The 14194-nt window shown below is 52.7% G+C and overlaps 2 protein-coding genes across 2 annotated transcripts in view; one reads left to right on the forward strand and one right to left on the reverse strand.

Moving 5' to 3' along the window:
- ACTR1A (actin related protein 1A) overlaps positions 1-2048 on the forward strand; it is a 17518-nt gene extending 15470 nt beyond the window's left edge. Inside the window, exons 8-11 of the mRNA XM_007939894.2 lie at positions 739-913; positions 1012-1073; positions 1732-1772; positions 1946-2048. Coding sequence (XP_007938085.1) covers positions 739-913; positions 1012-1073; positions 1732-1772; positions 1946-2048 — 381 coding nt within the window. The remainder of the gene's footprint in view (positions 1-738; positions 914-1011; positions 1074-1731; positions 1773-1945) is intronic.
- A 3921-nt stretch (positions 2049-5969) lies between these two features.
- On the reverse strand, positions 5970-11846 carry MFSD13A (major facilitator superfamily domain containing 13A). The gene is made up of 8 exons (XM_007939898.2): positions 11679-11846; positions 10960-11042; positions 9942-10394; positions 9664-9787; positions 8935-9031; positions 8216-8387; positions 7945-8138; positions 5970-6232 (listed from the first exon to the last, which is right to left on the reverse strand). The coding sequence occupies exons 1-8, from the start codon at positions 11844-11846 to the stop codon at positions 5970-5972; spliced, it is 1554 nt and encodes a 517-aa protein (XP_007938089.1).
- Between the last annotated feature and the right edge of the window lie 2348 nt (positions 11847-14194).

A 14194-nucleotide genomic window follows, 5' to 3' on the forward strand; every position in this document is an offset into this window, starting at 1 on the left:
TTTATTTATTTATTATTTTTGCAGCATTCCCTCCCCTCCCACCTCTGGTAACCAACAAAGAAAGTTTCCTTCCATGTATAAACCTTTCCTCGACTTTTTACAATAATTGACTAATACTTTATTCTTCTGTGGTTGAATTAACTTCACTTAGCATAATGTCCTCCAAGTTCATCCACGTTATGTGGTGCTTTGCAGATTCTACATTATTCTTTAGTGTTGCATAGTATTCCATTGTGTGTACGTACCATAGTTTGTAGACCAAACCTTTTAAACCCTCTGGCAGGAGCAGTGTAGCTCTTAAGCAGCACTGTCTCCTGCAGAGTGAGGCAGCAGGGACTCTGCTCCCTCCCTACGGAGGAGAAGAAGCCCCAGAGGTACTTCCCTAGGTTGGGATGGGATCAGGAAGTAGGATGGCTAGTGCGCTCTCCTGGGTACTTCATAGGGTGGCCTCCAGACTGAGCTGCCTCTTCCTGAAATTCTTGTGATAAGAAGAAATCCCCATGAATGAATGAACCACCTATTAATGCCAAAGGTCTCTTAGCTGGAAAATGCCAGAGCTAGGATGAAATGTTTCCTCAGAGGCCCCATATCTGCTTTGTTCCTCAAGGCCCTTGACATAGAGGGTTTTCCTGAACCTGGCCTTCATAGCCTTCTGTTACTAAGAGGCAGGCAGAGCATCCTTTTTCCCTCCCCAGGCCCCCAGAGTGGGGCCTCTGAAGCTGGTCCTCTGCTCTGCAGATAGGTCCTTCCCGATTCCGGGCACCTGAGCTGCTCTTCAGGCCGGACCTGATAGGCGAGGAGAGTGAGGGCATCCACGAGGTCCTGGTGTTTGCCATCCAGAAGTCGGACATGGACCTGCGGCGCACACTCTTCTCCAACATAGTCCTCTCGGGAGGCTCCACGCTGTTCAAAGGTTGGGCTTTGCTCGAGAGCCATTTTCCAGCAAACTTCCAGACCCTACTGGGGCCACTCAGAGAACTGACTTGACATTCTCTTTCCCTGCTCATGCAGGTTTTGGTGACAGGCTACTGAGTGAAGTGAAGAAACTGGCTCCAAAAGACGTGAAGATCAGGGTAGGAGCATGGTGGGGGCTGGGCTGGGGAAAACGAGGCCTCCAAGGGTCCGGAGCGCCTGGTGGTGTGGCTCCTGGGAATAGCTGCTCAGCCCACATGCTGGCTCTGAGGCCTAGGCCTGCCAGAGGGGAGGACCCATCCTCATTCTCCCTCTTCACTTGAAAGGAGGGCATTTCTAGTACCCAGATGGGGCTGGGTACTAGGCTGAACACCCCACACGTGGTCTTCCAAGAAACTGCAAAAATGACAGGGAATTGACCTTTGCTGTTCCTGTAACACAGTCTAGCCTCCTAGTGACTGCCAAAGGGAGCAGGGGAGTTGGCCAGCCAAAGAAAGGAGGGAAACTAAATGAAGCAGTGAGGTTTCTGCCCTGGAGTGTGTGTCCATCCCCTGCACCCTAGCAGGACAGAATCTTGCCCCCAAGTAGCCCCAGCTTCACTGGGAACTGTCAGCACTCAGAGCTCCTGGAAACCTGGTTCCCCACATGAATGTCAGGCTGGCTACACTACCCCCAAAAGAGGCCACAGGGTCCAGCAGGAACTCTTGTGGGAAGTATAGCCACTGCCTCGGAGCGGGATGGGGAATACAGACATGCATTGGAGGGGCAAGTGGGGAGGGAGTGCAAGCCTCAGACTCCTCCTCCCACCCACGCCTGCAGATATCTGCACCTCAGGAGAGACTGTATTCCACGTGGATCGGGTGAGTAGCTCTTTGGAAAATGAGCGGAACAGGAAGCGAAGGTATCGCTTACCCCTCCCCACCCGTCCCTTTCTCGCAGAAGAGTCTGATCTGGTTTGGCCCCATGGGGACTAGCTGGCTCCAGGAATACCCACTCTATCTTACACCGTTTCTTTGGATTCTCTCCATTTCAGGGGCTCTATCCTTGCCTCCCTGGACACCTTTAAGAAGATGTGGGTCTCCAAGAAGGAATACGAGGAAGACGGTGCCCGGTCCATCCACAGGAAAACGTTCTAATGTCGGGACATCAGCTTCACCTCTCTCTGAAGTTAACTCCACTTTAAAACTCGCTTTCTTGAGTCGGAGTGTTTGCGAGAAACTGCCTGTGTCTGCAAGTGTGTGTGTGGGTGCGTGGGTACGAGTGTGTGCGCATATGCGAGGCCGTGTGGCCCAGGGACCCAGGGCCCAGAAAGGACAATGAACTACCCACGATGGCGACGGCCTGAGGCCTGGGGTTGACCACTAACTGGCCCTGACAGGGAAGAGCACTGGCAGAGGGACCCACTCCTGTCAGCGGGGCCTTTGGCTGGCTGTGTGGGACTGTGTTTACTACTGGAGGGAGACATGGAGGGAGGTAAACCCAACCTGTTCCCAGACCTCGCAGCTGCCTGTCCCAGGCCAGGCTAACCCCTCCCCCCACCTCCCAGGGTGGCCCGTCCCAGGCAGCTGCTGCCTCCCCTGTTCATCATTCAGCTCTCATGCCTCTAGATCATGGACTGAGAGCTGTGGCCAGGGTTGAGTTCTGTCTGATTTTGGTGCAATTTTGGTTTGGGAAGCTGGGAAAACACTCCGAGAGCTGTTCTAGAGATTCCGGGGCCAGGAAGGCGGCAGGATGCCCTCCAGGTCACCTGGGGACCAGGGCCACACTGGGGCTTTGAGGAGGGCAGGAGCAGTGCTACTTCTGATGGGCTGCAGAGTTGATGCTCACTCCCATCCCCCATGCAAGGGGTCTCGGGAGAGTTTAAGGAACCTGTCGGCTACTGTTACTTGCTTTTCATCCACCCTTGTCTTGATGCCATCTTCAGTTTTATTTATTAAAGTATTTGTTCAGTAAGGGGACTGGAAAGAATGGAGCTCATCACCTCCTGCCCACCAGTCACCCTGTTCACACTAATGTTTACAGCACCTAAGTTAGCGTAGCATCCAGGGCCCCACCACTCCCTGCTAATGGTGAACTGACAGTACCCATAAGCCTCAGGGCTGGTGTGGGATGGAGGCTACCCTCAAAGGCACTCCCACAGCCTCTCTTGTTCCTCCTTTTCCACTTGTTCACTGTCCTGAAATCAACAGACTGACTGCTGGTCACATTTTCTGAAACAGGAAGTAGAACCACTTTCCTTGGCAGAAGCCCCTTTAGTAAAGGAGGGGTAACACCCCTTAGGACCGGAGCTGCGATTGGAACAGCGTTAACCAAGTTGCCTTTTCCACTCTAGTTGGCGAAGGGGGCTGGCTAATAGAGGCAGAAAGGCCCCTCTAGGCTGATCTTGTGCCATTCTCGACTTTGGACCTTTTTTGGGAAGGAGGGTACCAGACCAGAGTGCCAGGACTTAGGCTTCTCTCTGGTCCAGCAGTGCCAGGTACCTAGGCTGCCCTCCCTAGCAGTGGTCCAAAGGCCTTTCAGCCCAGATGGTGCAAGGCTGGGGCTAGCATGCCTTCACTGGCACCCCCAGCTGTGACACCAAAACCCACCCAATTCCAAATTCCAGGCAGTATTCTCCCCCACACCATCCTATGACCAAAGGCTCCTGCCAGATGTGGAACGCAGCAGCAGGTGTGTGTGAAAGTGATGTGGCGACCCGCAGACAGCAGTGTGCTTAACCAGCTCACCTCCCTTCTCTTAGCCCGAGCCTGTCCCTCGCACAGCCTCGCACAAACCACGTTGCCTGGTGGGGCCCAATATACTTAAATAAAGTCGTTCAACAGATGCGTCAGCTGAACCTCTGTTTGTAGTCCATGCTGGGGTGGTGACAAGCAGGAGGAGCTGCAGTCCCTGAAGCTGAGGCCCTGAGTGGCCAGTGTGGCCTCTAGAGGGCATTGTTGTACCAGCCAGAGGGCCAGACCTTCCAAGTTGGAGCCTGTCAGGTGGTTGCCGGTTGGTATTCATGCCAAAGCCCAGGTTCATGAATGAGGATCCCACCACCATGGGTGAGACTACCCACAGTGAAGGGAGCAGCTCTTGACATCTCGCAAGTCAGAGGTTCTCAAAACTCCCAAGTGTATAAGAATCTCAGGACCTTATTAAAATGCAGTTTCTAGGATTCACTCTTGGATATTCTGATTAATCAGTTCTTCCTTTTAAATCCACATTTGGGAAAAGTAATTGCTGAGCAGTTTACCAACACTGACCTGTTTAATCCAATAACCCAGTAATAGCTGGAGCTCTGGTGACATAGTGCCTAAGGCATTTGACCACTAACCAGAAGACTGGTGGTTCAAACCCACCAGCTGCTCCTTGGGAGGAAGACTGGGCAATCTACTTCGCAGTGATACTGCCTTGGAAACCGAAGGAGGGGTGGCTGATGGGTCGGATATGACCCGATGGCAGTGAGTTTGGTGGTGGGGTTTTTTTTTAAAAAAAAAAAACAAACACCCATTTAATCCAGTAACCCAAGATGATGTAGATACTACAAGCAATTTTCCAAGGCTCTGCTCTTTATTAGTAAGATAGGATTTGAACCCAGGCTGTGTAGTCCTAGAGCCTACATCCTTTGCCACTAAGCAAACCCTCAAAAAAAACACTGGCCTACAGCAGTGGTTCTCAGTAGGAGTCAATTTTGCCCCACAGGACACATTTGGCAGCAGCTGGAGATACTTGGTTGTCACACCTGGGGTTGGAGTTGGGACTACTGACAGCTGAGTAGAGGCCAGGGATACTGCTACTGAAAAATACCAACCACAAAGGAGTATTCAGCCCCCAATGTCTCTAAGGTACCTCTGGTGGTGCAATGGTTAAAGCATTCGGCTAACCAAAAGGTTGGCAGTTCAAACCACTCCATGGTAGAGCGGAGGCAGTCTGCTTCTGTAAAGATTTACAGTTTTGGACACCCTGTGGGGCAGTTCTGTTCTGTCCTGTTAGGTGGCTAGGCGATGCAATAGACTTGATGGCAGTGGGGCTTTTTCACATGTCTCTAATCTGAGGCTTCAAAACGCTGGCCTGGAGCAGTGGTTTTCAATCTCGGCTGCACTGGAAAATCGCCCACAGAGCTCTTAAAAATCCCAGTGCCTAGGCAACACCCCAGATCCAGTAAACCAGAATCTTTGGGAACAGAACTCAAAACATGAATATTTTTCAAAGCTCCCCAGGTGATTCTAAGGTTGAGAACCTCTGCCTAGAAGCTCCTCGTCCTTAGCTACGGTGTCCAGCAATGGCACATGGGAAATGCTCTGGGGCTGCTGCCTCCAGGCCTGAAAGGCATTCTGCTCCCCAGTCCCCATGTAGCCACCAGTCCACGTGTTCTCCCTGGTACCCCAGTCAGTGACGCTGACAGCCACCTGTTCTATTTGGGAAAAAGCTCTCAGTGCTTTTTCTACTGAGGAGCCCTGTGCCCCAATGCCGCCCTCATCCGACCACACACACGCATACAGCACAGAGAGATACAAATGACTGCCTTTATTCAATCTGTATGAAATGAACCTCTTCAGAGGTGGGGTAGGGGTGGGGGAACCCTGTAGCAGCAGAAGGGATGTGCTACTTCAGGTACAGCTAAGAAACCTCAGAAACCACTGGAGAGCAGAGGGAGGAACTGCAGTCAGCTTCTCCTGACTGAGAGCAAGCAATTGTAGTATCAAAAGTGGTTCCTGAGCCCATGGGCAACCAGCATCAGCCAGACACTGGGACAGGCGCCATACCCCACAGTAAGCCCATGAGCACTCCAGGGCAGCCCCACCCCTTCTTGGTCCTCTTCTTTTCTCCTGCCCCCTAAGGGGGAAACAGGTCCCTGAGCACATACACCCAGCACTTCCCAAGCTGGGTCAGCCAGCCAATTGGAAACTTAGACCCCAGTGACACTCCTGGCTCAGCCCCAGGAGTCCCCAGTCTGCCATCTGTCCTCCTGGCTGCACCTGAGGAAGGTGGAGGAACGGGACAGAAGGCTGGCAAAAGAGGGTGCTGCCCAGGGCTGCGGGCAGTGTCTTCCTCAGGTGGCCCCGCCCCACTTCTCACACTGTCTTAACATCCAGGCTTTGAGCCTGTGACAGGTTCTGGCGCTGGGCTTTGACCGTGTGCAAGCGTCTCCCATGCAGTGTGAACCGAGACCAGGTAAACAGCTGCAGCAGAGCACAGGTGATGGGCACCAGCACCAGCAGGTAGAAGCAGCCCTGACGAAGCGTCGGGGCCTGTGCCGGGGGTGGGGCTGGGGGCTCTGGCCAGGGCCGGGCACTCCCCACAGGGGCTAGTGGGGCCTGCTGGAAGACATCATGGCCTAGGATGAGAGAGCACAGAGGTACATGATCAGCCCAGCTCCACTCCCAAGTCTGCAGTGGGACATTCCAACGTTGCACGTACGTGTCTAAACCACAACTCTTGATTTCCTCCTCTAAGCTGGCTCCTCTCCCACCCTCAGTGAACAGCACTTCCATCTACCCAACAACCTAGGCCAAAAACTTCCAAGTCATCCTCGATTTCCTTCAGCATCCCACAACATCCAATCCTCCTCCTCCCTCCAACTCCAAAACATCCCAACCCACTCATTTCCTTCCAGCTCCTCTGCCACCAGCCTGGCCCCAGCACCCAGCACCCTGGCCCCAGCACCCAGCACTTCTGCCACAGCCTGGTGATGATCTATCCACCCCCCTCTGCCGTTCCAGCTCTGGCCTCCACACAATCCATTTCCACACAGCAGCCAGAGTGAGCGACAAAACTTAAACCAGACTCCTGGAGCCATGGAGGGTGGATGAACCCCAGAAATCATTGCCCTGAGATAATCTTTCAACCTTAAACCAAAAATATCCCCTGGAGTCATCTTAAAACCACAGTTTAGCTCAACGAGTAAAAAAGGTCTGCCTTAAGCATCCTGATCTTTTAAGAACTACCTACATGGGATCAAAATGACAATAGCAACTCAAACGATTAGATAGGAACCTTAAAAAAGAAACCAAACTCACTGCCATCGAGTCGATCCTGACTCAGAGCGGACACCCTTTGGGTTTCCGAGGCGGTAAATCTTTGTGGAAGTAGATTGCCCAGTCTTCCTTCCAAGGAGTGGCTGGTGGGCTTGAACCACCAACCTTCTGGTTAGCAGTCAAATGCCTTAGGTACTATGCTACCAGAGCTCCAGATATGAACCTTAAGGGGCAATGAATTTATGTTAATGAAGGAGGAAAAACTTAGAAAAGGAGGGTAAGAATGGTTGCACAATTCGAAGAATAAAATCAAAGTCACTGAACTATACATGTAGAAACTGTTGAATTGGGGTGTTTTGCTGCATATATTCTCAACAGCAAGAAAAATTATATATGGGGGGAAAAAAAACATAAACTGGACTGTCATGCCCTTGCTTAGAACTCTCCCAATAGTGTCCTTTGCCAATAATAAAATCTAACCCCGCCTTGGTCTGCAAAACTCTTTTCACTTCTCCAGACTCACGTCCTGACCACTCACGATTCCTTGGGCCTTTGCACTTGCTGCTTCTACCGTCTGAGGTTTCCTGAGATCTTTTCGAGACCAGCTCTTTGCTACTCAGTTCCCATCTTGAGCATCACTTCCCCCAGAGGCCTCCCTGACCACACTCAGTCATACAGTCTCACATCTCTGTATTTTTTCCTCAGGGCACTTAATACTACCCAACATTTGTTTGTTTGGCTATTTATCACAAGTCCTCCCTTCTTCCCCAACTAGATATTATAAGCTCCATGATAGCAACGACCTTGTCTGTCTTACTCACTATTATGTCCTAGCACCTAGAGCAGCATCCGGCATAGAAAAGGTATTCAAAACATACTGGTGGAAGGAATGAGTGCGTGGAAAGAATGGAAGACTGTGAGATCCAGTTTCCTCTACCCATAAGCAGAGGAGGGCGGGTTAGTCCTGGGAGGCCCAGGCTCTGCCGGACTTGCCATTCTCTCTCCCTCACTGGACCTAGAGTTCAGGCTTGTCAGCTGGTACTCCAGGTAAACTGTGCCCCCAGGCCCTCACCTGTGTAGAAGCAGAGCAGCCAGGTACCCAGCAATGGGGCAAAGGTCTGGCCTGGTTTGGTCACCAGGGCAACCATGCCAAAGAGCAGCGCTGAGGCTGCCTGCTTGCGGTGGTTCAGCACCAAGTCCTCGTCCACCAGGTCGGTGACCACCAAGGTGAGCAGCTTACAGGTGCCCTCAGTGAAGACACGGTTACTGCCGGTGAAGAGAGAGGGGCAAGAGTGAGGGGGTGGGGGACCGATGTGCGGGGGGTCAGAGAGGGCGGGCCATACCTGGCGATGAAGAAGCAGAGCAGGCCGGGACGGTCAGGGCCAGCCAACAGCATGAGGAGGCTAAGGCCCAGCTTGAGCAGGAAGAGCCCCCGCACCACGGCGTAGACTCCCCAGCGCCGGCACAGGGGCAGGAAGTAGAGATTGTTGAGATGTGGCGCCACGTAAGAGATGCCTGGGGAGAAGGGGCCCAAGCTTGTCAGGGGGCACTGCACAGCTTATCAACGTTTTTAACGATCAGAATCACAGTGTGCATGTATTGGAAACTAAGGACGAGCCAGCCTCTGTGCTGAGCTTACCAATCATCCTTTTACAGAATCCTCACAACCCTTTTTAAGGTAAGTACTATTATCCCTACTTTACAGATGAGAACTGGAGGCTAAAGAAGATTAAATGACATGCCCAAGCCCACACAGGGAATGAGCAGTCTGGACACACCCACACCTATCAGACAATAACCCTTGCCGATAACCGGTACTGCACCTCATCGCCTCTGGGTGGCACCATCACCAAGAGGCCAGTCCCCCCTGCACTCCCACAATGGGCTCCCACTCCGTCCTTCCGGAAAACAGAGCTGGGCGCTGAAGGTTCAACCTCCGCAGCAGTCATCCCTGCCCTCTGACACCCGGGGCCTCCACTGATGAGATGGCCATGCCTGCAGCTGGGCTAAGGGCACTGGGGTACAAGTCTTTTCTTCTAGCCTGTCCAATGCACCCACTCACCCAACAGGAAAGAGCCCGTGGACAGGGAGATGTGGTCTGACAACAGGTGCTCCAGGAAGAGGGGGAAGAAGTTGCTGTTGAAGTGGCAGTGAAAGACCTGCAACCCAACAGGGGCAGTGAGGGGGCTGCAGGGGCCGGCAGGGGAGACCGGAGCCAGCGCCGAAAGCCAAAGGCGGTCAGAGGGAGAGCGGGTCTTTATCCCCATGGCCCTAAACATGGAACATGCCAGAACCAAACCTAAAGCAAAACCCCAACTTTTTAATCTATCTTTGCTAAAAGTTAGCAGGAATGATCAAATAGTAATGAAAGCAACTAAGTTTTTTCTTTTTAATTTAATAAAATAACGTAGTGACATAAAAACAAACTTTCTAAATTTCGGTAGCTTAAATACATCATGCATTTTAGGTACGGCACTTCAGTTTTTTAAAACAATTGTCACAGTTTTGTTAAAAAGATTGCCCCAACAAGGCATGACTCTCTTCCCCTCAATTTGCAGGTGAGGACAAGGCTGTCCGGAGAGGCTGAGACCTGCCTCAAACCACACAGGCAGTTAGGAGCTCAGATGGTGCTAGAATCTAGGTCTCCCAATGGCCCTTCCTGTGATCCTGTCACTGAGTCCCTTCGCAGTCCCTAACACAAGACCCAGAACTGATTGGCCAGCTCTTGAAGAACCTGCCCCCTGACTGAGGCATACCCCAGCCATCCAGGGAGAAGGGCGGCTCCCCATACCTGCACCAAATCCATGCCCACGAACCACAGGAAGTTCCGGTGGCGTGCCAGCTGCCGGAGGTACTGACCCAAGGTGATGCTGCCTGCTTCCTCGCTGCCCACAAGGAGTTCCTCTCCACACAGGCTATGGGGCAGAGGGGAGTTGAGAGCTTCCTGGGGCTGAGTCAGAGCCACTCCCCCACTCTAGGGCAACCACCCATCAGCCAGGGGACCCAGTGCAGAAGTCAAACTCAGAAGAGCGCTGACGGGAACCTGCAGAACCAAGGCCGGCCACTCACCCGCCATCCACAGCCAGGGCTGGGCAACCTGGCTCCCTGCTGGCCGCCTCAACTCGCCTCCTTAGCAGCCGCGTGGCCCCCACAAAGCCCAGCCCGGAGCCAGCGGCCAGTGCCACACAGAAGGCACGGAAGGAGGAGAAGTCCTCCTTGTTCCAGAAGGCGTAGGAGGCAAAGACAGAGAGGGAGCCCACGGCACTGAAGAGGGAGCAGTAGAAGTTGAGGTGAGTGCGGTCGTGGGCTGAGAGGGCCAGGTCAGCCAGCAAGGCATGATGGTGCAGGTCCACAAGGGTCAGGAAGCCGTCGTAGAGGCACAGGCACAGCAAGAACTGTAGGCCAGCTGGGGCCCAGGGCACCCAGAATGCCAGGAATGACAGCGCCAGCAGTGGCCCGTGCCAGCCCAGTGCCCGCACCCGGGCCAGCACCACGGCCCTCGAGGAGAGCCCAGCGCCCAACCTGCCAGGGAAAGGAGGGCTGTTGGGAGACGCTCTTCAGCCTTGGCAGGCTCCAGCTCTCCACTTCCAAGTCCCAGAGGAGGGATGGAGGCCCAGATGTGGGACTCGTACCAGGGTGGTATAACCCGAGACCCTAGCCTCCAACCCAGGCAGCACACTTCCCAGTGGGTGCACCCCTCCTCTGTCCCCATCTCCCGCCTGCAGCCTGCCAGTGCAGACAGCCGAAGGGTGGTGGGTACCCACTTCTCAAGGGTGAGGCAGTGATGGCATTGAAGCAGGGCTGGGGTAGCTGCCAGCAGCAGCAGAGGGTGCTTGGGGTACAGAGCTCAGTCTGGAGGCACCAGACAAGCCAAGCTGGGGTGAATCTTCCCCTAGGTGAGCAGGACAAGGCTTAGTCAAGGCCATTTCTCCAACTTGGAGACTACCCTTGGGCCTCAAGAGGGGATGGGGAATGGGCAGCTGAAAATGGTACCCCTTTCTCCCCCTACCCAACATGGGCAGGGGTCCTCTAGCTGATTGGAGGGGGTGTGGTAGGACAGCACAATAAGCCGTCCCCAGGCACAAACCGGGGCTGGGAGCTGAGGAACTGGCGATCACTGAGCCAGCCGAAGAGGGGGTCATTGAGGCTGTTCCAGATGAGAAACACCGTCTGCGGGCAGAGGAGGGGGGCAGGTGGGCTCCAGGCAGACTGCTCCTCAGGCTCCTCGCCACCCCTCAAAGACGGCCCCCGCCTTTCTGCCCACAAACCTTTGCTCTGTCAGTCCCTCCACACTAAAACCCACTCTACCAGCCACTGCCCCCACTAACCAACCCATGCAGGGCCCAGCTGATAAATTAGTACCTGTGTATATAATATTTTACACCCTATCTGTGACTACATAGGAGCTCTGGTGGTGCCATGGGAAAGGCATTTGGCTGCTAACCAAAAGGTCGGCAGTTCAAACCCACCAGCCTATGGAGTGCACAGGAGAAAGATGAGGCAATCTGGTTCCATAAAGATTTACAGCTTTGGAAATCCTGTGAGGGTCACTATGGTTGGGGTTGGAATCGACTCGATGGCAGTGGGTTTATGGGACTATATAGAGCAGTGCCACGTTCATAGCTGGTCTAACCCCCACTGCGGAATCACCCAGGGCTCCATCTCTGGCTTTCCTACTGAGTCTCTAGGACAACCTCAATCCACCCTACGCCCCTGACGGGGCAGGACCCAGCACCTGTGATCTGCCCAGTGCCCTGTGCACCCTCTAGGACCCCACCCAGGCTGGCCGTCCAGCACTGGCCCTACCTCTCCGACCCAGAAGGCTGCCTTGTTGATCCTGTACACTGACACAAAGGTTTCGACATAGTACAGCAGGAATACATTGTGCAGGATGGAGATGAAGAGGGCCAGGGAGCCATAGACCACAGCTGTAGGCAGGCCCACCAACCAGGCCTGGGGCCAGGCCAGCCCCATGGCCGCCAGCCCCAGCCTCAGCCTCAGCAGCACTGAGGAGGCCTCATGGCCACAGGGAGTCTCGCCATCCTCCTGCCTGGGGAAGAAGGAGCCAGTTAGCAGCAGGATCAGAGCCCGTTCTGCCCCTCACACGAGTTATTTAAGAACTCCCTTCCCCTGAGAGAGAGTCTGTACACAAAGTCAGGGACTCATCAATGAAGTATTGCTGAGCCACTGGGGGAGTAACCCGGCAAAACCGCTGAAGCCATGGGAAGAGAAGACAGGGACCCAGCAACTGCTGAGCCAGGCCACCAGCCAAGGGCTGATGATCATATCTTGTTCCATCTGCACTATAAGGCCTTCCATTCTCAACGTGACAACCCTGGGATTGAGCACAATGTCCTTACAGTATAATGTTGGCAAGCTACACCACCCAGCCTCAGTTCCCTCTTCTGTCCACAGTAAAAGAGGACGATCATGCCTACTCTGCAGAGGAGCCCTAAGGATTAAATGAGTGACTCACACTAAATGCTCAAGACATGGGTGTGAGTGGTGTCACTCCTATTTTTACAAAATTCGTACAAAGTTTGTAGCACTGTTATGATTTTATATGCGTAACTCTAAGCTCAGAGATGTTAGGTGACTTGCCCAATGTCACACAGCAAAAAAGAAAGCATAGGCATACTTCATTTTGTTGTGTTTCACTGCACTGCACTACACTTCACAGATACTGCATGTTTTACAAATTGAAGGTGGGCGGCAACGCTGTGTTGAACAAGTCTATCAGTACCATTTTTCTAACAGCACGTGCTCACTTCATGTCTCCATGTCACATTTCAGTAATTCTCACAGTATTTCAAACTTTTTCACAATGCTACTGCACACTTCATAGAACACAACCAAAAAATCTGTTGCCTTCAAATCGATTCCAGCTCACAGCGACCCTGTAGGACAGAGTAGAACTGCTCCTAGGGTTTCCAAGGCTGTCATCTTTACAGAAGCAGACTGCCACATCTTTCTCCTGTTGAGTAGCCAGTGGATTTGAACCACTGAACTTTTGGTTAGCAGCCAAGTGCTTAACCACTGCACCAGTACGGCTCCGTAATAGACTACACTATAGTGTAAACAATTTTTACATGCACTGGGAAACAAAAAAATTCATGTGACTTGCTTTACTGTGATATTTGCTTTATTGACGTGGTCTGGAACCAAGCCTGCAGTATCTCCGAGGTGTACCTGTATTGTTAGATTTCAGCCCAGGCCTCTCTGGCCCCGAAGCCTGTTCTGCTACTAGATCTGCCAAATAGGGAGGGTCCTACATGCCACTGGGGAGAAAGGGGAAATTCAACGGAATGTCTGTCTGCTCCCTGATCCGGCAAAATGTGTAAGAGTCCACAACTGCTTATATTCTTTGATCCCCAAATTCCACCTTAAAGAACTAACCCCAAAGACGTGCAGATATGGCCATGGCAGCAACGTTTATATACAGCAAAAAGCTGGAGGCAGCCCAAGAGTGCAACAAAGGGACTCGCTCAGCTCACTCGCTATTCTCCAGATAGGCTGGGCCAGGGCCTCCACACGGGCACTACCACCACACGGGGCAAGAAACGTGAGAACACGAGGCGTGAAAGGAGGAGAACAAAGGACAGTGTGGGTGCCTAGCTCCCAACCAGGCCAACCTGTACGTAAAACCAGTAGTCTAGACTAACCACGGGTGGGGAAGGAAATAAAAGGCAGATTATCAGAGGACTACTTCTCAAACTGCAATGTGTTTACGGGCCACCTGGGGACCTTGTTCAAATACAGGTTCTGACTCAGTCGGTCAGGGGATTTCTAACAGACTCCCAGGTGATGGTCCATGAACACACTGTCTCTCACTTGTTTTAAAACTGAAAGTTGTGCTTTCTTCAGAAAAAAAAATCCTCATGGGTGCTTGTCTGATCCCTAGAGGGGAGCTATGGGGCAGGCCTTCCTTCCCTCAGATACCCTGTTGTGGGTTGACATTAGTCCCTCAAAAAGGTATGTGCACATCTTGACCCCAGTAGCTGTGAATGTGACCTTATTTGGAAATCAGGTCTTTGCCGATGTAACCAAGTTAAGGTGAGGTCATGCTGGATGCGGGTGGGCCCTAATAAATAACTGGTGTCCTAATAGGAAGAAGGAAATTTGGACACAGAGATGGACACACAGAGAGGCATGAAGAAGGTGGCAAAAACTGGGGTGCTACAACTCTGAGCCAAGGAATGCCAAGGATTGCTGGCAACCATCAGAAGCGAGAAGCAGAAAGGATCTTCTCTAGGACCTTCAGAGGAACATGGCCTTGCAGAGACCTCGAGTTCACTTTCAGCCTCCAAAATTGTGGAAGAATA

This window comes from Orycteropus afer, unplaced genomic scaffold (assembly GCF_000298275.1).
Source record: "Orycteropus afer afer isolate SDZICR_OR568_19922 unplaced genomic scaffold, OryAfe1.0 scaffold00064, whole genome shotgun sequence".
Classification (NCBI taxonomy): Eukaryota; Metazoa; Chordata; class Mammalia; order Tubulidentata; family Orycteropodidae; genus Orycteropus; species Orycteropus afer.

Excerpts from the sequence above, each read along its gene's own strand:
- MFSD13A (XM_007939898.2), bottom strand. The coding sequence starts at position 11,846 with ATGGGGCTGGCCTGGCCCCAGGCCTGGTTGGTGGGCCTGCCTACAGCT. Across the intron at positions 11,043-11,678 it reads CAGCCTTCTGGGTCGGAGAG|ACGGTGTTTCTCATCTGGAA; the intron begins GTAGGGCCAGTG and ends CTCTGCCCGCAG. Across the intron at positions 10,395-10,959 it reads TTCCTCAGCTCCCAGCCCCG|GTTGGGCGCTGGGCTCTCCT; the intron begins GTTTGTGCCTGG and ends TTTCCCTGGCAG.